Source organism: Centruroides sculpturatus, unplaced genomic scaffold (genome assembly GCF_000671375.1).
Source record: "Centruroides sculpturatus isolate CEXI.00-Female unplaced genomic scaffold, Cexi_2.0 scaffold709, whole genome shotgun sequence".
In the NCBI taxonomy this organism is placed as follows: domain Eukaryota; kingdom Metazoa; phylum Arthropoda; class Arachnida; order Scorpiones; family Buthidae; genus Centruroides; species Centruroides sculpturatus.
The window spans coordinates 242,282-268,841 of NW_019384949.1; the positions used below are offsets into that span (position 1 = coordinate 242,282).

Genomic DNA, 26,560 nt, shown 5'->3' on the forward strand with positions numbered 1-26,560 from the left:
GTTAATTAGTCGGGCTTCCCTCCGCCGGCGTCGGGTGTCGTCGCTCCGTTTCGCGTCTCGGTAACGAGGCCGGAAAATTAATGAAGTGACGACGCTCCCGCCGCGCCCTCCGTCTTTGCCGTTCTCGCCTCCGGTCGGCGGGGGAGTTGCGTCGCGCGCCGTCGTTTCTCTCTCTCTCTCTCTCTCTCCCGTTCTCCGGCGTCGGGCATTATCTCCGTAATCACCGTTATCCGGGCCGCGCGGGCGCGCGCGCTGGCTGGCTGGCTCGCGCTTCTCCCTCATCGATCGCTTTCCGAAAATTCGGGACCGCTTTTCCTCCCCGCCTGGAATGGGAATATCCGGCGAGCGGAAGTGACGCGGAAAATCGACCGGAAGTGGTCGGGAAAAACTATCCGAGCTTATAAAAGTAATCTAAAACGGCCGGGGATCGGCCCTTTCTCTTCGCGTCTGGTTTTATCCTCCGGAGGCACGGGCGCTTCGATCGGCAGGGGCGGCACGTCGCGTCCCGACTGCATCACCCTCGCACCGGGCACGAGCGACCGTCGTGAATAAAAGAACATCCTTCTCCTCCTCCTCCTCCTCCCTCTCTTTCTTTCGGCGCTCCCACCTTCTAACTTCCTAACTCGCTCGGGGGTGGGAAAATTAGCCCCAGAAATCTACTTTATTCGGGGGGAGTAAAACGTGCGGATTATCCGACCATCCCTCCGCCCTTTACGCGCTTTCTTGCCGCTCTGTATGTTAACGGGTCTTTAAACGGTATGATAAATAGAGGAGAAGGGGGAGAAACTTACGGCGCATTTATCAGTCTCGTCGCAGTCTCGCTCGCACCTTCGCCGCTCCTGATTTATTCGAGTCTGCACCAGCGAAATTTCTTCCCCTCCCCCTTTTCTCTCTCTGGCCGCACCGGAAAATAAGTGTTTACGTCCGTTGATAAAGAGGGGAGTGTTTTTTTTTTTCGTACATTCCGTAGTAAGCTATCCTGGGATTGTTTATCGAACGTGATCCGCGCGGGAGGGGCACGTCTCCCGTTCTGTCGCTCGGCTGCGTAACCGACGTGGAAATTAGAAATTTAAATCCCTCGCCGAAGTGTTTACGCGGCCCGAGAAACCTCCTATGGGTCGGAAACGGGGGGGAGGTCGGACCGTCGGCGCTCGCCCCTTTAAGAGATTACCTGGTAATTATCCCGTATCGTCGGAGCGAGCGCTACGTGACCGGAAAGACTGCCGATCCGTTACGGACCGTCGCAGTCTACCGTCACGCCGTGTCATGCGGGTGGGATTAGGTGGCAATCCCCCCGTTAAACGTTTGGCTTAAGTAAAAAGTTCCGGACTGTGACGTCGGTGAGGAGAAATTCCGCTCCCGTTACGTCACCTTCCGGTGGACAGGCAGCGCGGAAACGTCCGTAATTATTGCTCTTCCTCCCGCGCGGCGACTTTCTTCTGTTTTTTTAATCTTTTCGATGGGCGGAACCGGGGAGCGACGCTCTCTCTCTTTCTCTTTCTCCCTCCTCTCCCCGTCTTAAACAGTCGTAACATTCTATTTTTGCGCGGCGGGTGCGCTATTCGGCAGTAGATAATAGGAGAGGGAGGTTTTACGACCGTTACGCATCGATCCGACTCGTCCCATCGCGCGCGATTTCCCTCCGACCCACCGTGTTGTCTCTTAATACCTTCGGAGATACACCTCTCGTTTCGTTTATTCTTTTGTTAATCGATTGGCGCCTTCCGTCGCCCGCCACCCGAGTCCACCCCCTATTAAGCCGGATAATCCGGATTTCTCTTGGAGTTTACTCTGGATTTTTCCGCGTCGGGGGGGGGTGGACGAGCGTCGTCGCGCCCGGCCAACGTCGGGACAATTAGAGGTTGGAGGTCGTTAGAAGAAGCCAATGCCAAACGTTTACCCCGAAGAGAGACGAGCCATTACCATTAGAGTTAACGAGCGAGAGGGAGGAAAACAAAACGTCGTCGTTTGCCATCGTTTTGTAGGCCAGGTTTATCCGTTTCCCTTCTTCTTCCTCACCTCCTCGTTACAGGGCTCGACCGGTCGAATTCTCCACCCGTCCGGAGGTGGTTTAATTAATGACGTCTCTTTATTGTCGGGTGGACTTTGGCGGGTTTTTTTCCCCGATTTTCCGATTCGGAAAATAGATGGCGCCACCGCGCTGGGGTGGAAAGGCGGCGAAAATCTTTTTCCGTAACTTCCGTCTCGGCACGCGCCGGGTGGGAATTCGTTGCGGGATTTGGACTCCTCCGGGCGGCGCGCGCGCGCGGACGTTGCGGCGGGGGAGCCGGGAACGATAAGTCACGAATTACCCGGCAGAAGCGGGCGGTGGAGTGGAGTGGCCCCGGACGGCCCAGTCAGCACTTTTTGGCGGCGGAGAGGGGCGCGCCGCCCCCGCACTTCAGCCGGCGGAAGAGGAAGAAGAGTGGAAAATTTTTCCTTTAATTATTTTTTCCGGGAGAGACGAGAGGACGACTTTTCGGGTTCTCCGTGTCTTAAAAGTGCTCTCCCGGCGGGAATTTCATTCGGAAGTTCTCTTCCGTCCCCCTTCCTTCCCCCGAGTCGACGGAAAATCGATTTTCCGGCCATCGGCCGGATTTTTAATTTGCCCGTCCGTCTCGGATTTTTCGCTTCCCCCTTCTCCCCCTTCCGGCTTTTTAACCCGCTCCCCAATCTTACTTTTTTGGGTGTCCGTCACCGGGTACGTCGGAGCAGTCTTTGTGTCACGTGATAATAGCAAAACGTAGTGTAGTTCCGAGCTTGTAGAGCCAGGTATGCGGCCATTCGTTTACCGTTGCGCTGTTGGTTGGAAACCCGATGGTCCGAAGTCGATGCGACCGAGTTCGGAGTATCGAGAAAACGTCCTCGGTTCTCGCGCTTTGGTACCTCGAGCACCGCGCGTGTAAAGTTTGGAAATTTCACGTATTGTTATGTATATATACGACCTAGTTTCGCGGCGCCACCGTCGACGGATGACCTAGTAATTTCCGGTTACGTCAGAGTTTGGTGGTCTGCGTATCGTACCGTGATACTAATGGGGGAAGAGATGTTTAAACTTGAAAATAAGACGGGGAGTTTACCATCTAATCCTAATAGTGCTGTCGTGGATTCGCGCCTGGCCCGACCACGTGAAGTTTTCTTTACGGGTCTAAAGAACCATCCTGTCGTGGTCTGAAACGGTGCCCCGCGCTAATAAAGAGGGGAAGGCCTCGCCCACCCAACTTTAATTGTAATGAACATTCATTTATCCACGTGGACTGCTGTCTCGAAAGGTAGTGCCGTAACACCTCTCAAAAGTATACGTCGAGTCGGGGGTGCCACCGGAATAGTGTGCGCGAGGGTGACAAAGTGGGCATCTCGCCCTTTTCGTCTCGTCCGGGTGTACTTTTTACTAACGTGAGTGGGCGCTTTCCAGCGGAGAGTAGAAAGCAATCGACGGTGCGCTGTTCCGATCGAAGTCCCGATTAAACGGGATCCGGAAAAGAAACGAGTTTGGTAAATATGTTGGGGCATTCGTTATCCGTCCCATTTTCCTCCCTCCGCCAGAAAATCTGTTCGGTGGGGAACCGTCAGCTGCCGTTCGTCACGCGCCACTTTGGCTTCTACTTCCACCCTCGCCGTCTTACAGGCGCGAAACACGTAGCCGCCCTATTTACTTCTCTCCTCCCGACCGTTTTCTCTCCGTTTCGACGTTAACTACGAAGGGAGGAGAGCGAGAATTCTTCGCTCCTCGCCACCCCCGTCGGAAATTAGATCGTTGGCACTTCGGGAGGATGGACAAGAAAAAGTTGCAGTCCCGTCACGCGCAACTCCGCGGCTACTCCGGTAATCGGAGGTTCGATTACCGGAGTAGTTGCGGGGGGCCACTCCCTCTTTTACTACTATCCCCCTTCGAAATGGTTGATTCTTTTTGAAAATTTCGTCTCCTTATCTCGTTTGCGGGTCGGACCGACGGCGGAATTTTATTTCGGTAACGACGAACGCTCTGTCCTCTCTTCTGTGCCTTTTTTTATTAAATAAGGGGTGGCCGCGGGACGCTCTTGACAAATTTACCCTCCGACGGTCGATAACGCTTTACAATTCGGATTCCTAGAATAGCCCGCGGGCATCTCACTCCCCCCCTGAAAGTCGCCTGGGTGTTTTCCTTTCGGGAGGGAACCGAACCCCGCTTCTCCATACGCGCCCACTTAAGACATCTGTTACTGCGATCCGTTCGAAATCCTCGCTTCCAGTTCCTTAAGCCCGTCTTTGTGTAATCGTGGGTTCAAATCTTTCGTGGGGTGAAGCGTTTACGTCCTCTTTTATCGTATTTTATAGTGTTTATGACAGGTTTTACGAGCTGTTCGGGTGTTGGCGCGATTAATTGACAATTAGAACGTTGGTTCAGCCCGTCGGAGTGTGTAAATTTTCGTTAGAGATTTCAGGCTGTTGACCTCCCCCGACGTTTGCCACAGTCGAGTGTATTAAATCGATAATACTTATTTATTTAATTCTGTTTATGCCCAATTAGCCGGAAGAATCGGAATTTCCGGAATGATTGCTGGACAGACGGAACTTCCGCCTTTCGGGCCACGAAACACGTGGTTTTCGCCTACTCGCGACCCGTCCCGCGTAACTCTAGTATGGGGGGCATTAAATTTTTTATGGAATTTCGACCCAATTTTCTGGTTACGGTTCGAGTGAATGTTACGCCTTGTCAGACGAGCGAATTTCCAGTAGCGATTGTCATTTTGGCACCCTCTCCCGCCCGGTCGCGTGACTCTGGCCAATTCGTTTGCTTCGTCACGTGTTTCTCAGTCCGGAGGTCACGGGTTAACCGCGGGGTTACCGGGCTCCGGTCCACCCCGTGGCACGGTCGATAAATTGTCGGATTTCGTGCGGGATGCGGTCGATTTTAAAAGCCTGTCTGGCGTTTTCTCTGGGTGTAGGATCGATGCAAAACTTTAACTCCGCGGGTTCGAACCCCCGTTTCTACCCCTTTGGTTTCGTACGAAGCGAATTGCTAAGGCAGCGATCTGGTGGCGTTACTCGTGACGGCGAGTTACGCCGCGTAACGAAATAACAATACGATGCGATTAAGTATACGTAATTATTTGCGTTGGGGGCTATTAAACGCGCGTGCACCGCTTCTCGGCACGTGAGAAAGCGTCAAACGTTTTTTTTCCTTCTACGTAAGTGCTACGTCACGGATAACCGCGATTCTTTCGAGTGGATAATTAATCGCGTAAGGTGGGGGGGAGGAAAAGCCGGCGAGTCCGGTGTATTTTTGTGGGGGGAAGGTTGTATTAATTCTCCGAGCGGAGAGAACGGCGCTGGTCTTATTTATTTATACGCTTGTGTATCCTTTCTCGCCGGTAGCGCATCTGTTTGTATTGTGTACGGCCGTTGTGTTTGAACACGAGGATTTTCCTTCTTTGTGGTAATTGTGTTGTCCCGGGTGTATTTGAGCTCGGAATGATATATACTTCTTTGTTTTACCTTATAAATTACAAGAATTTCGCTTAATTGCTTAGAAACAGAAATCCCGGGATCGATTTCGTAAAGCTACCCCATTCGGTTTTATTAGCCTGGAGAGATTTGTTACCGGGGCCCGCGGGCTCCGGGTCGCGTGACGTCGTACTCCTGTCGGGCCGTTTCCGCGCCAATAAATCGTGGTTTTTATAATTTTACCACGCAAATAAAATGCTTAGAGCGTGACGGACGGACTGGGGATGGTTCCGAGAGGTTTTCTTATGGCACCCGGCGCGAAGAGTTCGTTTCTTTCTACGTTTTCATGCGAAACTCGTCGTATCGACTGCCCGACTTCGTTTACGTTTCCGCCTTCGACCGACGGGTGTTGCTGCGCGGTCGGAAGTTTCTCGGGAAGAACGGGACGTAACTTCCGGTTCGGCCGTCCTCGCCGCCAGGCGGCGCGGAAGGTAGGAGGGTCGTTCCGCATGCGCGTCGCTTCCTCCCTCCGCCGACACCGGCGGAAGAGAAAAGGCGCGCTTCGTTCGGCACGTGCGGTACGACCGCGCGGTGCCACCCCCTAATCGTCGGGACAAGGTGAGTGACGTCGGCCATCTCTCTCCCCCGCCACCACTCGGCGCCGCACCGCACCGGGCGGAACCCTCTCCCGCTCGCGCCTTTCTCCGCCTACAGTCGTCCCTCTCCCGGATTTTAAGAGTCGCAACTTCCGACAAACTACTTCCGGTTTTTAATATTTTACGGGACGTTTATCCGGCGAGTTTTTCGTTGGGATTTGCGTGGCGCGCGCGAGCGTTTTTTTTTCTTTCGCGAGCGGCGAAGAGGCCGCGGCAGGCAACCCGAGGAGGCGACGCCTTTAACGAAGAGCGACGGGGAGTCGAGAATTTTCAGGCTTCCCGCCGTCTTTAATTGGACCGATCGATGCCCTCCTTCCCTCGTTTTCCGGTTCGAACGAACCCGGGGATGGGCCCTTCCCCCGTCCGCTGTCAATCCCAGGTGCGCGCGACAGAGTGACGAGCGCAATCTCCCTCTTTCGCCACATTTTCCCATCCCCTTCCAATTATATTTTCCCGGGGAGTCCCGTCCGTGACGTAATCTCCTTAATGCCCGTTTGACTTTCTCGCGCCCTTCTTTCCGTACTGTTTCGGGCCCCGAGTAGCGTCCGAGACGAACGTTTTCCCATCGCTTTCGACGTTATAAACGGGAGCGGGTCTCGGGGGCCGTGTCGCGCCGTGCGTCACTCGCCGGTCGCAAATTCTTCACTTCTCCCCCTTCGACCCCAGGGGAGAGTCGTCTGTCCTCGTCCGAGCCGTAGGTGCGCCCGTTCTATCCGATCGATTTCCGCCCTTCGCCCCTCCCCCCGGATGAGAGATGTCGAAACGCCAGATAATCCCCTCCTCCGGGACCGGTGTAAACAGATCCGGATAAATGTCGCGTGCCCGGAGTGAGACCTCGTCCCCGATCGTCTCCCCCTCCCCGTTTTATGTTCCCTCGTTAACGTCTCTCTCCTTACGACGAACGACCTCGGGGAGGCGGAATCGCGGCTCTCCATTACCTTCCGGTTCCTCCCCCGAGACTCGTTACTCGGCGGTTATCGCCTACCCAATAAAAAGTACCTCACGGTTGGCCCCCTCCGCGCGGGGCCCGCTCGGATACGCCCGTCTTTCTAAGTTGTATGTTACGGACGGGGGACCACCGAGGGGTGGAATCCCGCTCGCCGGACGAAATTTTAAATATCCGGTGGCGCTAAACCGAGGGAAGTCGGCGCTAAGCGGGGGAACGAGGGAGCGCTCTACCGGGATTTACGACGCGGGTTCTTAAGTGCCTCTCGGCCGTCAAACCGTCCGACGTAATCTCGGAAGTGACGTCGAACGGCGCACTTTCCGGGCGATTTGTCGAGAATGGGCAATTTGCGGCGGGAAGGCAGTGGTTTTCGGAGGTTTTTCCTCCCCCCGGCCACGTCGGAGAGGAGTTTCGAGGCGAGCGTTGCCGCGTCCGATGGATGGAGGCGAAGAGCGGGTGGAAAGCGGAAGGAGAAGAGTTAATTCCGGTAATTTATAAAGTCTCGGACGCTAATCGACCGGTTTAAACGGACCCTTTCCTCGTTACATCGTCGGCAACGACCTCCGTGACGCGACAGAGGAACACACTCCGATCGGGACACGAAAAACCACTTCGGAAGCGCTTAAAGCGTCGCTTTGTCTTCATTGCTTGGTGGAAGGCGCTCGACTTAAACGCTCCCTCCTCCACCCCCCACTCCAAATATCCCTCCGCAATTCCTCCGCCGGTTTGGATCCTGGAAATGGACCTCTCTAGCCTTTTTTCCGAATGGGTGGCGTTAAGTGAAATTTCGACGTTCGGCGATTGCTATAGATGGCCTTTCGTCTCCCCCTGGCGCGCGGTTTCGTTTTCTTCCCCCCGAACTTCCGGACGGGTAAACCGTAATTAACCGGATCGCGCGACGGTAACCGGAAATGACGCGCCGACCGAGTGGTGGTCGGGGACGGAAACCCGTCCCCCGGTCTTAAACGCCCGTCTGTTTTGGCAGGATGATCGGAAAAGGTGGCGCGTGCCTATTATTCTGCCCTTCGTTCGGGGGCGTCCGGTAGTTGGCGCCCGGGCCCCATGCACAAGTGGAAACCCGTGACCGCCGTCCAGTGTTGCGGCGGGGGAGAGAGAGGCGGGGCTCAGGAGTGCACCCTCCGGCACATGATGACGTCCGTCGACTTTTCCAAAAACGGAATAGTTAAGCCGTGTAACTGCGTCGTCCATCTCGTTCTCTTACAGGTACGATCTGGCTCTTTACGTGCTCCAATGGCGGAAAAAAAGCTTTCTTTCGCCCTCGCTCGCTCGCGCGCGCTCCTCCACTTCCGGTCGTCAGCCCGTAGTAAAAAACCCACGTACGACCCACATCCGGCGGATTTAAAAGTTCCGAAAATGCCGACACGTGACCGAACTTAATGGAAAATATCGCGCCTTTCGGTCGATTTTCTCCGTTTTTTTATGGGGCGCCGGGGGGAGGGGGTGGCAACGGAGGTTATTCCCTTCGGAGGTCGCCTCTTCCCGGAGATTACTTTGGTTCTTTTTTGTTTTTTGAGCCGTGTTTACTCGTCGGATAACCAATAGGAGTCTCCCTTCTCGTTTGGTGTGTCTCCATCCGCAAACACTACTAAATAGGTTTTTCCCTCCTCCCTTTCCGCACCCTCCGCTCGATACGCGTAACATCACGCGAACGGCGGATGGCCTTTTTTTTCCTCCTCCGAAACGCTGCTATTTTAAAATGTTCGGGGGTGGCCAAAAAAAGGAGCGCGTGCCGCGATATTGCCACTCTCCGAGAGCACTCGGAGGAAAAAAACACCGACGTATGCATTCGCGCGCGCCGTAATCCCTGGCCTCTCGGAGGAGAGCTCTCGAAAAAGCGAGAATTTGCGCGCGCCGCGCCGGCGGAGAGTGGCGCGTCGCGTAACGTCGACTCCATTTTGTTTTCCTCCCTCGTCCCGGGGAAGGGTTGGTGGGGGGATGGTATTTTTGAATGTTTGGGTGGGGGAGGAAGATGCGGTCCGCATCGATCGCCAGCCCAAATACGATTTTCCTCTTTTTTTACGTCGTACTTAATCGATTTTTTCCCTTAAGAAATTGGCGTTGCTGCCGGGAGACGGAAGAGTTCATTATTAAAGAGACTCTCGGGATCCGAGTGATGATGGATGACGTCGGACACTTTTTCTACTTCCTCCTCCTCCTCCCCTCCGTCCCCCTCTTTTTAATTTACCGTAAAGGGGGAGTTGTTCCGGAAGAAAAAAACAAATCTCTTTCCGGATAGACACGGAATGGGACGCTCCGGATTAATCCCGCTCCGCTTTGATTAATTCACTTAATTTTATGGTCTTTCTTGGCCTGGCGCGCGCTCTTTTACCTTCCTTCCTTCCTTCCCTCCCTTCCCCCCCGGCTCCCGGGTTTTTCTCTTGTTTTTTCGTCGCGTCGATCGACCCGAGGACCGGGCGCAAATTCTTTCTCCAGCCGTGACGCAGTTTAGTGGAATGTCACGTGCATTAATTTGGCACTTCTGTAAATAATTAAGCCGTTGCGTTGTTTTTTTTCTTCGTCTTCTGCTTGTCGTCGCCTGAAATTAACGCGCGCGCCGGCGTCGCCTATCGCAACGCGGCGCGCGCTGGCGTCGCCTATCGCAACGCGGCGCGCGCTACTAAAGTTTGAAAGGAGTGTTAGAAATATAGTGCTTTCTTGTGTACGTATTTATATAAGCGTGCGTGTCTCCAGTTTTGTTAAGTTGTTGCGTAGATACGATATTGTTTATGCCGGCCGATGGGGGATTTCTTTCGTCGCCGTTGGCGACAAATTTCGTTTTGGATCCGCGCCGACGGTAATTCTGTTTTCGGAAATTGCGGCGCGCGCGACGTTTTCTGTCCCGCGTTAGCGCTCCCGGCTTTTTATATCCGGGTCGGGCGTACGGCGCGTGGAATCGGGGTTGGGCGCGTTACGCCGGGAGTCCGGCGGTTCCCACGGTTAGGAAATGATTTTAATAGCGGATCGATGGCGTCGGATGTCGTGAAAACGAGACATTTCGGTACAAAATGGCGTCCGTGGCCGGCGGCAACTCGTTGTTTGACTTCACCGCTCCGCCCGGATTCGGGTAATTAACGGAGAAACCACTTTCTTCGATTGATTCGGTGTTTGGCCTCCAAATGGGGGGGCGAGTCGATTCCGAGGAGGGTCCGTGGCGTTATTTTCCTATTCTTCTCCCCCTTTTTTCCCCGTTCGCTCCGCACTCGTCATTGCCTACCCACCCTCGTCTCCCCCTTTCCGTTTTTGATTAATGCGCCGTAATTAAACGCTTCGACCCCCCCGTTTCCACTGTCGAGCCGCTATAATTTTTACTAATGTCCGGGAGAATAATTATAAATTCCTCGTTTCTGACGAATTAAACTGGCAACTCCTCCCTCCCCTCGCGCCTCCGGAGGGATGGAAATCCTCCGACTTTAGTTTTTCCGCCGCTCTAAAAGTTTCGCTTCGTTATCCCCGATCTTTGGTACTTCTTACCTATTGTTTGCGGGTGGTGTGACGTATAAATCGCGCCTAGCTACGCGCGATCGCTCGTGAAGAGTGTGCATACGCGTATGAGATTAAACTCTGTGCCCGTTCCGGATCCGGTTGCCGGGCAACCGATGCGAAAATACGAGTCGGAGGGAGTGGAGGAAGTTTTCTCTCACTTCAAACTGGAACCTCGGGGGAGAGCGGGACAAGAATCGCCACTTCCCTCGCGTTACGTATACGTGTCGTGATTTTTCTCCTCCCCTTTCGAATAGAAGTTACGTGACGCGCTCGTCCCATTTCTTCGTAACGTTATTACCCGTTGCGACACGTTCGTGACAGTGCGGTGACGAAACGTCCGTGTAATGGATTAAAAGATTTTCGGCTCGATACTTTCTGAGTATTAAAATCGCGGAGGTTCGTGATTCGGTCGCACCTTTCTCACGTTATCCGCGTAATTGCACGTGATAAATGCCGCAGGGGGAGCGGTTTGTATTCTTCAATTATACGTCGCCCTGCGGGATTTAAACGTCGCGGGTTCGATTCTTGACGTGTTTAAATCGGTATTTGGGGATTTTGTGCCGTTCGAATAGACTTACGTTACGTTACGTAACTCTAACTTAATAACGATCGGATGCGAATTCCTTGTCTTTCTACTTCCCTGGAATTTGCGTCAAACAGTAGCGTAACACAAAAGGCTGTATTATAGTAAGGTTAACTTCGCTATACTTCTTACTTTTACTCTGTTTATTCTAGTCAAACGTTCGCGTCACTCTTCGTGTTGCGCTTCTATTTTCTTTAACCCTGTGGGAACCGACTCGCGCGACTTGACACCGCATCCCCGGAGCATTACACCTCTGGAGACCAGGATCGAAGTTTAAGTTAAAAATAAAAATTCCCGCCGGTGTATCGACTTCCATCCTGTGTTTAATCGAACCGACGGTGACGTTGATGAGGAAGATGCTGTGTTAATCTTTGGCGGGAAAGTAAACTAACCTACGACGGGGGGAAAGGGTGAAGACGTCGCTTTCAAGTGGCAAGCGTCGCTCTACGTCTGTATGGATAGCGTGCGAACCCGTCTGTGTTCCGACCGCATCGTAAACTTTCCGTCCTGCGTGTCCCACCGACGTTTAAACAATTCGCTGGAAGCCAAAGTTGCGTGAGTCACGTCTCGTTATCGGCATTTCCGAGCCTCCCCCAACGAAAGTTCGCCTATTTGACCACTTGTTGACGAATTTTTCGGGTGGACTGATCGGCGCCTTCCCCCCCGCAACGCGCTGGACCCTCTTACGTTTAATTCCAAGCCGCTGGCGCTGGAGAAAATCTTACGCCTCCCCCGGAATTACAATCGACTTTGTGTGTTCGTTAACTCACGCGAGTAAACAATCGATAGTTTTTACAGGTGTAGCAGCACAGATAAATCTTTTTTGAGAAATCTAATCAAATATTCTGTTACACGTCGATGCGCGGTGTTAACATTTCCCCCCCCTCCCCGTGTGTGGCTGGAAAGCGGGGATTTATGCAGATAAATCTGGTCACGAAATTACACTTTTCGGTAGCTCGGCTCGTCACGTACGAGTTCGGCTTTCTGTGCAAATGTATGGACGGGTGTCGGGGGTTCGTAGCCATTCCGCACGAGGTTTTTCTGCGTATTAATCTAGTTTGTGTACGATCTCGCGTGATACCGGCTTGTAAAAACGTTCGGGATTGTTTATAATGATTTATTAAAGTTATTCTCCTCCGCATCGATCCGATGCGTGGCAGAGAAGTGTTATTTACAGGAGTGGGGGGTAAGAACGATGGATTTTTGACACTGTTAATACAGACAAAGTACTTTTTCGTTGATTAAATTTAAATTTTATATTAAAATATACTCTTTATTGTTTTTCTTCACTCGTTGCGATGTTTGCCTTCTAATTTAAGGTTCTGTTCTTGTTTTGTTTGCAGGAATTTGCCACTCTTACGAAGGAGTTAAACCAGGCGAGAGAACAATTGCTAGAGAAAGAGGAGGAGATTCAGGAATTGAAAGCGGAAAGAAACAATACACGGGTAAGTGGCGACGTCGCGTCTACGGTACGGCAAAATAAAACAGTACGATAGACAATAGTTTTATATATATTCGCCGAATAAATGACTACTCGTTTGTCTAGAAAACGTCTTCCAAAAATGCCGGTGTGTTTTGTGCCCATGCACTCTGCGGGCAGAATTATACGCAAGTTCCAAATGCTACTTATGCAAATTTAATTGGGAATATTACTTTCCCGGTGGTTTGCTCGGAATTGAATCGAGTTAAGACTCCAAACGCATCTTTTAATTAAAATAACCAATTCTTTTGTTTAATTTGTAATTATTTATAGCAATTTTGCTGTCTTAAATAAAAAGTTGTCAAAATTCAAAATATATCTTTGCTTACAAAAGAACCAGTAGGAAATTGCTGCATTAGAATAAGCAAAATTTGAAATTTCAGCTGGAAAAGGAACTTGCTTTCTAATGTCGCTTGGCTCTCGTTCGTAACCGGAAATTTGATTTTATAATTATAATAAAAAATTGAAGATCTCTTTGTTTGATTTGCAGAGATAACTTGGTAAAAATTGCAATATTAAACGTTGGCATGCAGATTCAAATTCAAATTTATTCGTATTGAAAGATTTATTTAAATTAAATCGGATTTTCTGTATGCTTCTGGGAGAAATTATTCTCGGTATTTACCGACCTTAAAGTCTGGAAACTCGAATTCCGGATCGACTCTCCTCTCCCGGAAAATAAAGCGGTCGTATCAGTTCGGAAGGGCTCTCTCCGGGGGCCCGAGTTCGGAACGCGTCGACGTAAATTTATTTTATAAACGTCCGAGGGCCCCGGAAGCACTCTCCGGAGAGTAGAAGTTTAAAAATTAAGGGGAAAAGTAGCGAAAGAAATCCTGTTACCGTCGAAACCTGTCTTAAATTTAAAAAGTGGCTTTGTGTTTTCTCCATTCTTTTTACTTCGAATCTCTATTGGAACAAATCTTCAGATTATTCTCTCTTCTCTTCTCTTAAATTTTTTCCAAATTTTGGAAATATTGGCAGAAATCTTGTCTCGTGTTATTTGTATTCATTTTAACTCGAAATAAAAAGTAGAAAACTTTTCGGTCGATCGAAAATAGTATAAGAATTAAGTTTAAATTTCAAAATTTGGTTAAAAACAATCAGAAAGAATGTAAAATACAAGAAAAGTAAAGTAGAATATTAAGAAAAAATTGAACTGTTTGATCTTTAACGAGTATAAATCTCAAAATGGATCCGGGAGACGATAAAAATGTTCGGATAATTACTTTCTGTCAAGAGACTTGAAGTGATTTGGAATGAGTTTATCGAGTAACGAGCCGGGATCTTTAGCTCAAAAGTGAAAATTTGACACGCATCCAATTATTTATAGAAAATGAAAATGAAAGTCTGAAACGCTAAGATCGTAGTCGGTAATTTAACTAGTTACGTTCGACGGTAAAGAATTTACTACGTCTTTGCGGTAATTAAACCGAGACCTCTCCGGCACGTGGCTGCAATACTAAAGATAAGGCTTCTATTTAATGTTTTCTGTGCCTGCTACGTCGACATCTTTATCTTTTGTAAATATAATTGGTATACATCTTTGAAATGCACAAAATTTAATTATTTTCATTTTTTATAAAATCTTTAAAGTTTATTATTATTTTTTTTTGGATTTGTTGTCTGGCAGTTCATAGATAGGTATTGCAATAATGCAGGAACATAATTCTTAGTCACTTGTAGCAAACTAAGATCTTGGCACTCCATACTTAGCACCTCTTATTAGTTACTCTTCCTCTGGGAGTTTGGGACCTTGACGACACGTAACGACTGAGTCGGAACCTCTACCTAGAACCAATAAGTTATCCTTATAATTAATATTTTAAATAATTGTGTGCCCTCTCCTCTTGGCAACCGAGACACGCACTCCCCTCGCCCGTCCGCTACTTGCACCACATTTCGTTTAGTGCCATCTTTGGGGATAATGCGATCAGGTAGTGAAAATTAAATGCTCGTATGTCATACATTTTGTCTTAGAATCTTCATTAACTACGGGTAGAGAAATTATAGTGCAAGAATGGAAAGCTTATCTATAAGTAATGTAACAATCACATCACTAAATGTGTTAAGTTCTAAAAAAATATTTCTAGAAAAAACTGGCAGTAGAAAATCGCTTTTGTTTCTCTCGTGAGAAACAAAAGAAGCGATACTTCAAACAAGAAATTTAAGTCATTTTATCGCTTTTTGCCTGCGCTTACATCACAACGTAATAAAATCTGTTTTATTTCATGGGATTTTATTGTGATATCGGAAAAACTTGCATCTCACTCGAAAACTCTGCTATATTTTCTAACAAAGGATGGAAAATAAGCATAATGGAATTCTGCGTAAGCATACGAGTGATGTATCGAGTATAATGTTTTAAATTATGTCACGAAACATTCGCCAGACGATTCTCAAGAAAAACTAACGTAAAAGAGTTATTTTTAACATATTTATCGTCGTCGACGATCGCATGCACGAAACAGTTTAAATAGCGGAACAATGTCGGATTTTCGAGGTCGTGCATTATAAATCCTTACACGACTTTAAATTCTAGTAGTATTTTAGTATGGTATCTTCAGTGAATGTGGAATGCATAGAGTTAGGCTATTGAATAGAATAATACAAAATAAAAATTAATTATTGGGTGCTTTTTTTTTTTATTTAAAAAGACAAAAATATGGCACTTTTACACTTTTAACATATTTTGAATCAGTTTGCTTTTGACTTGCTTAAATTTAAGGTAAATTTGCATCGTCTGTTGCATTTTTGTGTTATTCGGGGACGAGACTTATGTCTGTCAGTCGTCTCAAACTGGTCCTTGCATAAAAATTTGTTTCTGTGTAAATGCACTTCAATCAATGCTTTATGAATAGCGAAAGAAATTTTAAAAATTTTAAGCAATAAGTAAATTATTTCATGAATAATTTTTTAATGGATATCCTCTATTAAAGCATCGTTTGGAAGACATTTTTAATCGGTATACTAAGAAGAGAACATGTAAAATTTATCTTTTACTATGTAAAAGTCTATACGCATACGCATTAGGATTAGTTGCATAGTTTTTAGTTATCTGTAACAGTTCTTGGATGTTATATTACACAAGCAATTATTTATTGTGACTTCATCACATTGCCGAGCTGCAATTTTTAAACTTATTTTTAATTTATTTCATTTAAGATATATATGCTCTCCAATTTAGTAGTGACTTGCCCCTGTAAATCATACTTTTCCTTTAACAATAGAGTCTTGCCAATAACACATTTTTGGGGAAATTTTTGAATTGAAATAATGTGGCTTCCGGTTCACATCAGACATTCGTATGTAGTTAATTGGACCTCCTGCCCCTAACGTTTCCATATCTGGTCTTCTCTTTCATCTATCTAACTCCATCCTCCACATTAAGGATAGGCAGATGACAATGGGAATTTATCTATAATTTTTTCAAATTGCAGCCCAATTAATCATAGTTGGCAAAATTAGAGAACCAATAGGAAAGTGGATCAGTTGTAGTTAGAATGTGGAAGGAAACTGACTCGAGTTTGTCAGCTGCTGGAATATTGTAAATATCGTAGTGTTAAGAGGCACTACGATTATATCTAGTAATTAATGAATTGAAGCTATAAGGAGACAGGTTACGCTTTGTTTCTACTTTAGTTAGAACTTTATTTGATGCATAATTAAACTAGCAACTTTTTCCTAAATAAATATGAGGAATTAAATTACAGATAAAGAAGCAAAATTTTCAATAATCGTATTTTTTGTCGAGCTTAAAGTTTCGAACAAAATAAAATAATTTGAGATGACGAGGTGCCTTTTCGGCAGTCTTAAAGGTGCAATTTGTGAGTAAAATAATCGTGGGAAAATTTATACAAATAAATTAAGCAGTCAGAAAGAAATGGGGAAATGTTCCATTTACATTTTTTTAAAAATTGTTTTTTCTTTTCCGTGGAATTTCAGTCGGAAATGATTTTGTCGTGGAGATTGCTATCGGCTTTTATGTGGCATAAGAGAAACAATAGATTAAAAATACCGGGACGTTATTTTTTTATTTACAAAAAGTGGGGGCGGAAATTAGAAAAACAATTTGCATTCTCCTTTCCCCTCCGAAAATTAAATATTGCTGTTAAATGTTGACTTACCGTATTTGATTTTGCATCTATTTAATTACGTTATTTATAGAGTAATCAATTTTATTGCATTTTCTAGAAAAAATTATAATTTATTACAAATGTAAAGTATTAAAATTAAACCGAATTTCCATAATCTTTACATTGGAGAATAAAAACGTTTTTCTAGGAAATTCGAATTTGGATATTGCTACAATTTTTTTTTATTTCCAAATGATATGAACATAATAAAAGTCTTTCCAAAGACGGATGATGGTATCTATTTTTTGGAAAGACTAAATGTTGCCCGAGACTAGTGCAACGTGTCTGAAAATATTCAAATATGGGGCGTCCAAAAAGTTATTGTGCAGTGAGAAATTTGTAATGGCGTTAAAGTTGTNCAGTAGATAATAGGAGAGGGAGGTTTTACGACCGTTACGCATCGATCCGACTCGTCCCATCGCGCGCGATTTCCCTCCGACCCACCGTGTTGTCTCTTAATACCTTCGGAGATACACCTCTCGTTTCGTTTATTCTTTTGTTAATCGATCGGCGCCTTCCGTCGCCCGCCACCCGAGTCCACCCCCTATTAAGCCGGATAATCCGGATTTCTCTTGGAGTTTACTCTGGATTTTTCCGCGTCGGGGGGGGTGGACGAGCGTCGTCGCGCCCGGCCAACGTCGGGACGATTAGAGGTTGGAGGTCGTTAGAAGAAGCCAATGCCAAACGTTTACCCCGAAGGGAGACGAGCCATTACCATTAGAGTTAACGAGCGAGAGGGAGGAAAACAAAACGTCGTCGTTTGCCATCGTTTTGTAGGCCAGGTTTATCCGTTTCCCTTCTTCTACCTCACCTCCCCGTTACAGGGCTCGACCGGTCGAATTCTCCACCCGTCCGGAGGTGGTTTAATTAATGACGTCTCTTTATTGTCGGGTGGACTTTGGCGGGTTTTTTTCCCCGATTTTCCGATTCGGAAAATAGATGGCGCCACCGCGCTGGGGTGGAAAGGCGGCGAAAATCTTTTTCCGTAACTTCCGTCTCGGCACGCGCCGGGTGGGAATTCGTTGCGGGATTTGGACTCCTCCGGGCGGCGCGCGCGCGCGGACGTTGCGGCGGGGGAGCCGGGAACGATAAGTCACGAATTACCCGGCAGAAGCGGGCGGTGGAGTGGAGTGGCCCCGGACGGCCCAGTCAGCACTTTTTGGCGGCGGAGAGGGGCGCGCCGCCCCCGCACTTCAGCCGGCGGAAGAGGAAGAAGAGTGGAAAATTTTTCCTTTAATTATTTTTTCCGGGAGAGACGAGAGGACGACTTTTCGGGTTCTCCGTGTCTTAAAAGTGCTCTCCCGGCGGGAATTTCATTCGGAAGCTTCTCTTTCGTCCCCCTTCCTTCCCCCGAGTCGACGGAAAATCGATTTTCCGGCCATCGGCCGGATTTTTAATTTGCCCGTCCGTCTCGGATTCTTCGCTTCCCCCTTCTCCCCCTTCCGGCTTTTTAACCCGCTCCCCAATCTTACTTTTTTGGGTGTCCGTCACCGGGTACGTCGGAGCAGTCTTTGTGTCACGTGATAATAGCAAAACGTAGTGTAGTTCCGAGCTTGTAGAGCCAGGTATGCGGCCATTCGTTTACCGTTGCGCTGTTGGTTGGAAACCCGATGGTCCGAAGTCGATGCGACCGAGTTCGGAGTATCGAGAAAACGTCCTCGGTTCTCGCGCTTTGGTACCTCGAGCACCGCGCGTGTAAAGTTTGGAAATTTCACGTATTGTTATGTATATATACGACCTAGTTTCGCGGCGCCACCGTCGACGGATGACCTAGTAATTTCCGGTTACGTCAGAGTTTGGTGGTCTGCGTATCGTACCGTGATACTAATGGGGGAAGAGATGTTTAAACTTGAAAATAAGACGGGGAGTTTACCATCTAATCCTAATAGTGCTGTCGTGGATTCGCGCCTGGCCCGACCACGTGAAGTTTTCTTTACGGGTCTAAAGAACCATCCTGTCGTGGTCTGAAACGGTGCCCCGCGCTAATAAAGAGGGGAAGGCCTCGCCCACCCAACTTTAATTGTAATGAACATTCATTTATCCACGTGGACTGCTGTCTCGAAAGGTAGTGCCGTAACACCTCTCAAAAGTATACGTCGAGTCGGGGGTGCCACCGGAATAGTGTGCGCGAGGGTGACAAAGTGGGCATCTCGCCCTTTTCGTCTCGTCCGGGTGTACTTTTTACTAACGTGAGTGGGCGCTTTCCAGCGGAGAGTAGAAAGCAATCGACGGTGCGCCGTTCCGATCGAAGTCCCGATTAAACGGGATCCGGAAAAGAAACGAGTTTGGTAAATATGTTGGGGCATTCGTTATCCGTCCCATTTTCCTCCCTCCGCCAGAAAATCTGTTCGGTGGGGAACCGTCAGCTGCCGTTCGTCACGCGCCACTTTGGCTTCTACTTCCACCCTCGCCGTCTTACAGGCGCGAAACACGTAGCCGCCCTATTTACTTCTCTCCTCCCGACCGTTTTCTCTCCGTTTCGACGTTAACTACGAAGGGAGGAGAGCGAGAATTCTTCGCTCCTCGCCACCCCCGTCGGAAATTAGATCGTTGGCACTTCGGGAGGATGGACAAGAAAAAGTTGCAGTCCCGTCACGCGCAACTCCGCGGCTACTCCGGTAATCGGAGGTTCGATTACCGGAGTAGTTGCGGGGGGCCACTCCCTCTTTTACTACTATCCCCCTTCGAAATGGTTGATTCTTTTTGAAAATTTCGTCTCCTTATCTCGTTTGCGGGTCGGACCGACGGCGGAATTTTATTTCGGTAACGACGAACGCTCTGTCCTCTCTTCTGTGCCTTTTTTTATTAAATAAGGGGTGGCCGCGGGACGCTCTTGACAAATTTACCCTCCGACGGTCGATAACGCTTTACAATTCGGATTCCTAGAATAGCCCGCGGGCATCTCACTCCCCCCCTGAAAGTCGCCTGGGTGTTTTCCTTTCGGGAGGGAACCGAACCCCGCTTCTCCATACGCGCCCACTTAAGACATCTGTTACTGCGATCCGTTCGAAATCCTCGCTTCCAGTTCCTTAAGCCCGTCTTTGTGTAATCGTGGGTTCAAATCTTTCGTGGGGTGAAGCGTTTACGTCCTCTTTTATCGTATTTTATAGTGTTTATGACAGGTTTTACGAGCTGTTCGGGTGTTGGCGCGATTAATTGACAATTAGAACGTTGGTTCAGCCCGTCGGAGTGTGTAAATTTTCGTTAGAGATTTCAGGCTGTTGACCTCCCCCGACGTTTGCCACAGTCGAGTGTATTAAATCGATAATACTTATTTATTTAATTCTGTTTATGCCCAATTAGCCGGAAGAATCGGAATTTCCGGAATGATTGCTGGACAGACGGAACTTCCGCCTTTCGGGCCACGAAACACGTGGTTTTCGCCTACTCGCGACCCGTCCCGCGTAACTCTAGTATGGGGGGCATTAAATTTTTTATGGAATTTCGACCCAATTTTCTGGTTACGGTTCGAGTGAATGTTACGCCTTGTCAGACGAGCGAATTTCCAGTAGCGATTGTCATTTTGGCACCCTCTCCCGCCCGGTCGCGTGACTCTGGCCAATTCGTTTGCTTCGTCACGTGTTTCTCAGTCCGGAGGTCACGGGTTAACCGCGGGGTTACCGGGCTCCGGTCCACCCCGTGGCACGGTCGATAAATTGTCGGATTTCGTGCGGGATGCGGTCGATTTTAAAAGCCTGTCTGGCGTTTTCTCTGGGTGTAGGATCGATGCAAAACTTTAACTCCGCGGGTTCGAACCCCCGTTTCTACCCCTTTGGTTTCGTACGAAGCGAATTGCTAAGGCAGCGGTCTGGTGGCGTTACTCGTGACGGCGAGTTACGCCGCGTAACGAAATAACAATACGATGCGATTAAGTATACGTAATTATTTGCGTTGGGGGCTATTAAACGCGCGTGCACCGCTTCTCGGCACGTGAGAAAGCGTCAAACGTTTTTTTTCCTTCTACGTAAGTGCTACGTCACGGATAACCGCGATTCTTTCGAGTGGAAAATTAATCGCGTAAGGTGGGGGGGAGGAAAAGCCGGCGAGTCCGGTGTATTTTTGTGGGGGGAAGGTTGTATTAATTCTCCGAGCGGAGAGAACGGCGCTGGTCTTATTTATTTATACGCTTGTGTATCCTTTCTCGCCGGTAGCGCATCTGTTTGTATTGTGTACGGCCGTTGTGTTTGAACACGAGGATTTTCCTTCTTTGTGGTAATTGTGTTGTCCCGGGTGTATTTGAGCTCGGAATGATATATACTTCTTTGTTTTACCTTATAAATTACAAGAATTTCGCTTAATTGCTTAGAAACAGAAATCCCGGGATCGATTTCGTAAAGCTACCCCATTCGGTTTTATTAGCCTGGAGAGATTTGTTACCGGGGCCCGCGGGCTCCGGGTCGAGTGACGTCGTACTCCTGTCGGGCCGTTTCCGCGCCAATAAATCGTGGTTTTTTATAATTTTACCACGCAAATAAAATGCTTAGAGCGTGACGGACGGACTGGGGATGGCTCCGAGAGGTTTTCTTATGGCACCCGGCGCGAAGAGTTCGTTTCTTTCTACGTTTTCATGCGAAACTCGTCGTATCGACTGCCCGACTTCGTTTACGTTTCCGCCTTCGACCGACGGGTGTCGCTGCGCGATCGGAAGTTTGTCGGGAAGAACGGGACGTAACTTCCGGTTCGGCCGTCCTCGCCGCCAGGCGGCGCGGAAGGTAGGAGGGTCGTTCCGCATGCGCGTCGCTTCCTCCCTCCGCCGACACCGGCGGAAGAGAAAAGGCGCGCTTCGTTCGGCACGTGCGGTACGACCGCGCGGTGCCACCCCCTAATCGTCGGGACAAGGTGAGTGACGTCGGCCATCTCTCTCCCCCGCCACCACTCGGCGCCGCGCCGCACCGCACCGGGCGGAACCCTCTCCCGCTCGCGCCTTTCTCCGCCTACAGTCGTCCCTCTCCCGGATTTTAAGAGTCGCAACTTCCGACAAACTACTTCCGGTTTTTAATATTTTACGGGACGTTTATCCGGCGAGTTTTTCGTTGGGATTTGCGTGGCGCGCGCGAGCGTTTTTTTTTCTTTCGCGAGCGGCGAAGAGGCCGCGGCAGGCAACCCGAGGAGGCGACGCCTTTAACGAAGAGCGACGGGGAGTCGAGAATTTTCAGGCTTCCCGCCGTCTTTAATTGGACCGATCGATGCCCTCCTTCCCTCGTTTTCCGGTTCGAACGAACCCGGGGATGGGCCCTTCCCCCGTCCGCTGTCAATCCCAGGTGCGCGCGACAGAGTGACGAGCGCAATCTCCCTCTTTCGCCACATTTTCCCATCCCCTTCCAATTATATTTTCCCGGGGAGTCCCGTCCGTGACGTAATCTCCTTAATGCCCGTTTGACTTTCTCGCGCCCTTCTTTCCGTACTGTTTCGGGCCCCGAGTAGCGTCCGAGACGAACGTTTTCCCATCGCTTTCGACGTTATAAACGGGAGCGGGTCTCGGGGGCCGTGTCGCGCCGTGCGTCACTCGCCGGTCGCAAATTCTTCACTTCTCCCCCTTCGACCCCAGGGGAGAGTCGTCTGTCCTCGTCCGAGCCGTAGGTGCGCCCGTTCTATCCGATCGATTTCCGCCCTTCGCCCCTCCCCCCGGATGAGAGATGTCGAAACGCCAGATAATCCCCTCCTCCGGGACCGGTGTAAACAGATCCGGATAAATGTCGCGTGCCCGGAGTGAGACCTCGTCCCCGATCGTCTCCCCCTCCCCGTTTTATGTTCCCTCGTTAACGTCTCTCTCCTTACGACGAACGACCTCGGGGAGGCGGAATCGCGGCTCTCCATTACCTTCCGGTTCCTCCCCCGAGACTCGTTACTCGGCGGTTATCGCCTACCCAATAAAAAGTACCTCACGGTTGGCCCCCTCCGCGCGGGGCCCGCTCGGATACGCCCGTCTCCCTAAGTTGTATGTTACGGACGGGGGACCACCGAGGGGTGGAAACCCGCCCGCCGGACGAAATTTTAAATATCCGGTGGCGCTAAACCGAGGGAAGTCGGCGCTAAGCGGGGGAACGAGGGAGCGCTCTACCGGGATTTACGACGCGGGTTCTTAAGTGCCTCTCGGCCGTCAAACCGTCCGACGTAATCTCGGAAGTGACGTCGAACGGCGCACTTTCCGGGCGATTTGTCGAGAATGGGCAATTTGCGGCGGGAAGGCAGTGGTTTTCGGAGGTTTTTCCTCCCCCCGGCCACGTCGGAGAGGAGTTTCGAGGCGAGCGTTGCCGCGTCCGATGGATGGAGGCGAAGAGCGGGTGGAAAGCGGAAAGAGAAGAGTTAATTCCGGTAATTTATAAAGTCTCGGACGCTAATCGACCGGTTTAAACGGACCCTTTCCTCGTTACATCGTCGGCAACGACCTCCGTGACGCGACAGAGGAACACACTCCGATCGGGACACGAAAAACCACTTCGGAAGCGCTTAAAGCGTCGCTTTGTCTTCATTGCTTGGTGGAAGGCGCTCGACTTAAACGCTCCCTCTTCCACCCCCCACTCCAAATATCCCTCCGCAATTCCTCCGCCGGTTTGGATCCTGGAAATGGACCTCTCTAGCCTTTTTTCCGAATGGGTGGCGTTAAGTGAAATTCCGACGTTCGGCGATTGCTATAGATGGCCTTTCGTCTCCCCCTGGCGCGCGGTTTCGTTTTCTTCCCCCCGAACTTCCGGACGGGTAAACCGTAATTAACCGGATCGCGCGACGGTAACCGGAAATGACGCGCCGACCGAGTGGTGGTCGGGGACGGAAACCCGTCCCCCGGTCTTAAACGCCCGTCTGTTTTGGCAGGATGATCGGAAAAGGTGGCGCGTGCCTATTATTCTGCCCTTCGTTCGGGGGCGTCCGGTAGTTGGCGCCCGGGCCCCATGCACAAGTGGAAACCCGTGACCGCCGTCCAGTGTTGCGGCGGGGGAGAGAGAGGCGGGGCTCAGGAGTGCACCCTCCGGCACATGATGACGTCCGTCGACTTTTCCAAAAACGGAATAGTTAAGCCGTGTAACTGCGTCGTCCATCTCGTTCTCTTACAGGTACGATCTGGCTCTTTACGTGCTCCAATGGCGGAAAAAAAGCTTTCTTTCTTTCGCTCGCGCGCGCGCGCTCCTCCACTTCCCGTCTTAATTATCCCCTCTTCCGGTCGTCGGCCCGCAGTAAAGAACCCACGTACGACCCACATCCGGCGGATTTAAAAGTTCCGAAAATGCCGACACGTGACCGAACTTAATGGAAAATATCGCGCCTTTCGGTCGATTTTCTCCGTTTTTTTATGGGGCGCCGGGGGGAGGGGGTGGCAACGGAGGTTATTCCCTTCGGAGGTCGCCTCTTCCCGGAGATTACTTTGGTTCTTTTTTGTTTTTTGAGCCGTGTTTACTCGTCGGATAACCAATAGGAGTCTCCCTTCTCGTTTGGTGTGTCTCCATCCGCAAACACTACTAAATAGGTTTTTCCCTCCTCCCTTTCCGCACCCTCCGCTCGATACGCGTAACATCACGCGAACGGCGGATGGCCTTTTTTTTCCTCCTCCGAAACGCTGCTATTTTAAAATGTTCGGGGGTGGCCAAAAAAAGGAGCGCGTGCCGCGATATTGCCACTCTCCGAGAGCACTCGGAGGAAAAAAACACCGACGTATGCATTTGCGCGCGCCGTAATCCCTGGCCTCTCGGAGGAGAGCTCTCGAAAAAGCGAGAATTTGCGCGCGCCGCGCCGGCGGAGAGTGGCGCGTCGCGTAACGTCGACTCCATTTTGTTTTCCTCCCTCGTCCCGGGGAAGGGTTGGTGGGGGGATGGTATTTTTGAATGTTTGGGTGGGGGAGGAAGATGCGGTCCGCATCGATCGCCAGCCCAAATACGATTTTCCTCTTTTTTTACGTCGTACTTAATCGATTTTTTCCCTTAAGAAATTGGCGTTGCTGCCGGGAGACGGAAGAGTTCATTATTAAAGAGACTCTCGGGATCCGAGTGATGATGGATGACGTCGGACACTTTTTCTACTTCCTCCTCCTCCTCCCCTCCGTCCCCCTCTTTTTAATTTACCGTAAAGGGGGAGTTGTTCCGGAAGAAAAAAACAAATCTCTTTCCGGATAGACACGGAATGGGACGCTCCGGATTAATCCCGCTCCGCTTTGATTAATTCACTTAATTTTATGGTCTTTCTTGGCCTGGCGCGCGCTCTTTTACCTTCCTTCCTTCCTTCCCTCCCTTCCCCCCCGGCTCCCGGGTTTTTCTCTTGTTTTTTCGTCGCGTCGATCGACCCGANTCGCCTGCGGGCGTCTCTTCCGAAGTGGAAGTTCTAAAAGCTTTAAAGTCATTGTTCGAACATCACAAAGCCTTAGACGAAAAGGTAAGGTTTATTGCAGTTTATTCTTATAAATGACAATATTGTCATACTTATTTTATACAAATATAATATACACATTATTATATCAAAGAAATGATAGAGTTGTTTGATAAACCTTAATTCATAGGTCTAGGATTTTAGCATGTTTCCTACTTGTACTGCGACAAAGTTAATGTGGATTCGTCATACTTAAGCTATCGTCTAGCTTTGCAACTGGCAAAAAATTTACAAAATTTTAGATGATTTTTTTTAGTATAACAAAAAATTTTGAGACAAAGTTGTTAAAATTTTCTAACGTGTCACCTACGGAGCCAGAAGTATGACTAGGGTGACGAGGGACATCATAGTGTGCATTAGATAAAGAAGTACCATATGTTTTAATTTGGAATGTAATTCAATTTAAGCAATTCGAGACTAAAAAAATGTTTCAAGCACGGCAACGGCACGTTGTACCAGATGCAATTAAGGTAATCAACTTTATAAGAAAGTACAGCCGCTAAATGCTAGACTGTTTTTTATCATTTGCAAAAACCGGGAAGTCTTCGTACTTCATTACTTCTGCATACAACAGTACAATGGTTGAATGGAATAAAAAACTTGTTGGGAGTCTGAAATTAAGAAATGAAACAACAGTTTTTTTAATGGCTGTTTGTATTATCAATCAGACTTTGCAATATCATCCAACCGAGAATTTTAGCTTACACTAATTGTGTAAAATAAACAAATATGTAAATATTTACAAAAATTTACAAGTTAAACTTTTGCCTTTATGACAAAATCACTATCATTTTCTCCAACAGTAATGAAATACTTGGTAGTAATATTCTTTTATAATAAAATACGTCCTTCAAATTAAATGCTGCAGCAAAAGATGGCACAATAATATGCTTGCAATAACTCCAAAGTACTCTTAAAAGATATTTCTCCAGAATCCAGAAATTTTTATTAGATTCTCAACCCATTCAACAGCAAAATTCGCATTTAAATAGTAATGGCCGTGGTACGTCGACCTTCCGAAGATTTCCTGGATGTATTTTGGCAAAAATAGAGTCCGTGGAGACGCCGAGAAGTATGTTCTGGATTATTATTATAATTTTTTTAACAAATTGCAATAAGTTAGAGACGTTTGTGGACAAAGACATTAATTGAGCAAATTTTATTAATGTATTATTGTGGCAATATTTAATTTTTTTGTCCTCATAAAATTATATAATTAGATAAAATATAAATGTTTAAATTGTAAAATTATTGGCACCGTATTGTAAAAATAGAAATTCGCACTGATTTTTCAGGTAGCCAAATGTTTTGTTAAATCAAATACCAAAGGAACGGCCGGATTCTCTATCGGACTATAAGCTAGATAATTGCCTCCCGTCAAACTGTTTAGTAATTAGTAATCAGTTTAACAGTAGGCAAGCTACCACCTTTTCTTATTAAATATGATAATCATAAATTAATTAATTAAATTTTTGA

General features: G+C 48.6%; 1 protein-coding gene across 2 annotated transcripts in view; it reads left to right on the top strand.

Annotated features, from left to right (window-relative positions):
• Positions 1-26,560, top strand: part of LOC111632251 (liprin-alpha-2-like) — a 102,375-nt gene that overhangs the window by 57,060 nt on the left and 18,755 nt on the right. For both annotated transcript variants that reach the window (XM_023376640.1, XM_023376641.1), the window contains exon 2: positions 12,460-12,561. In XM_023376640.1, coding sequence (XP_023232408.1) covers positions 12,460-12,561 — 102 coding nt within the window. The remainder of the gene's footprint in view (positions 1-12,459; positions 12,562-26,560) is intronic.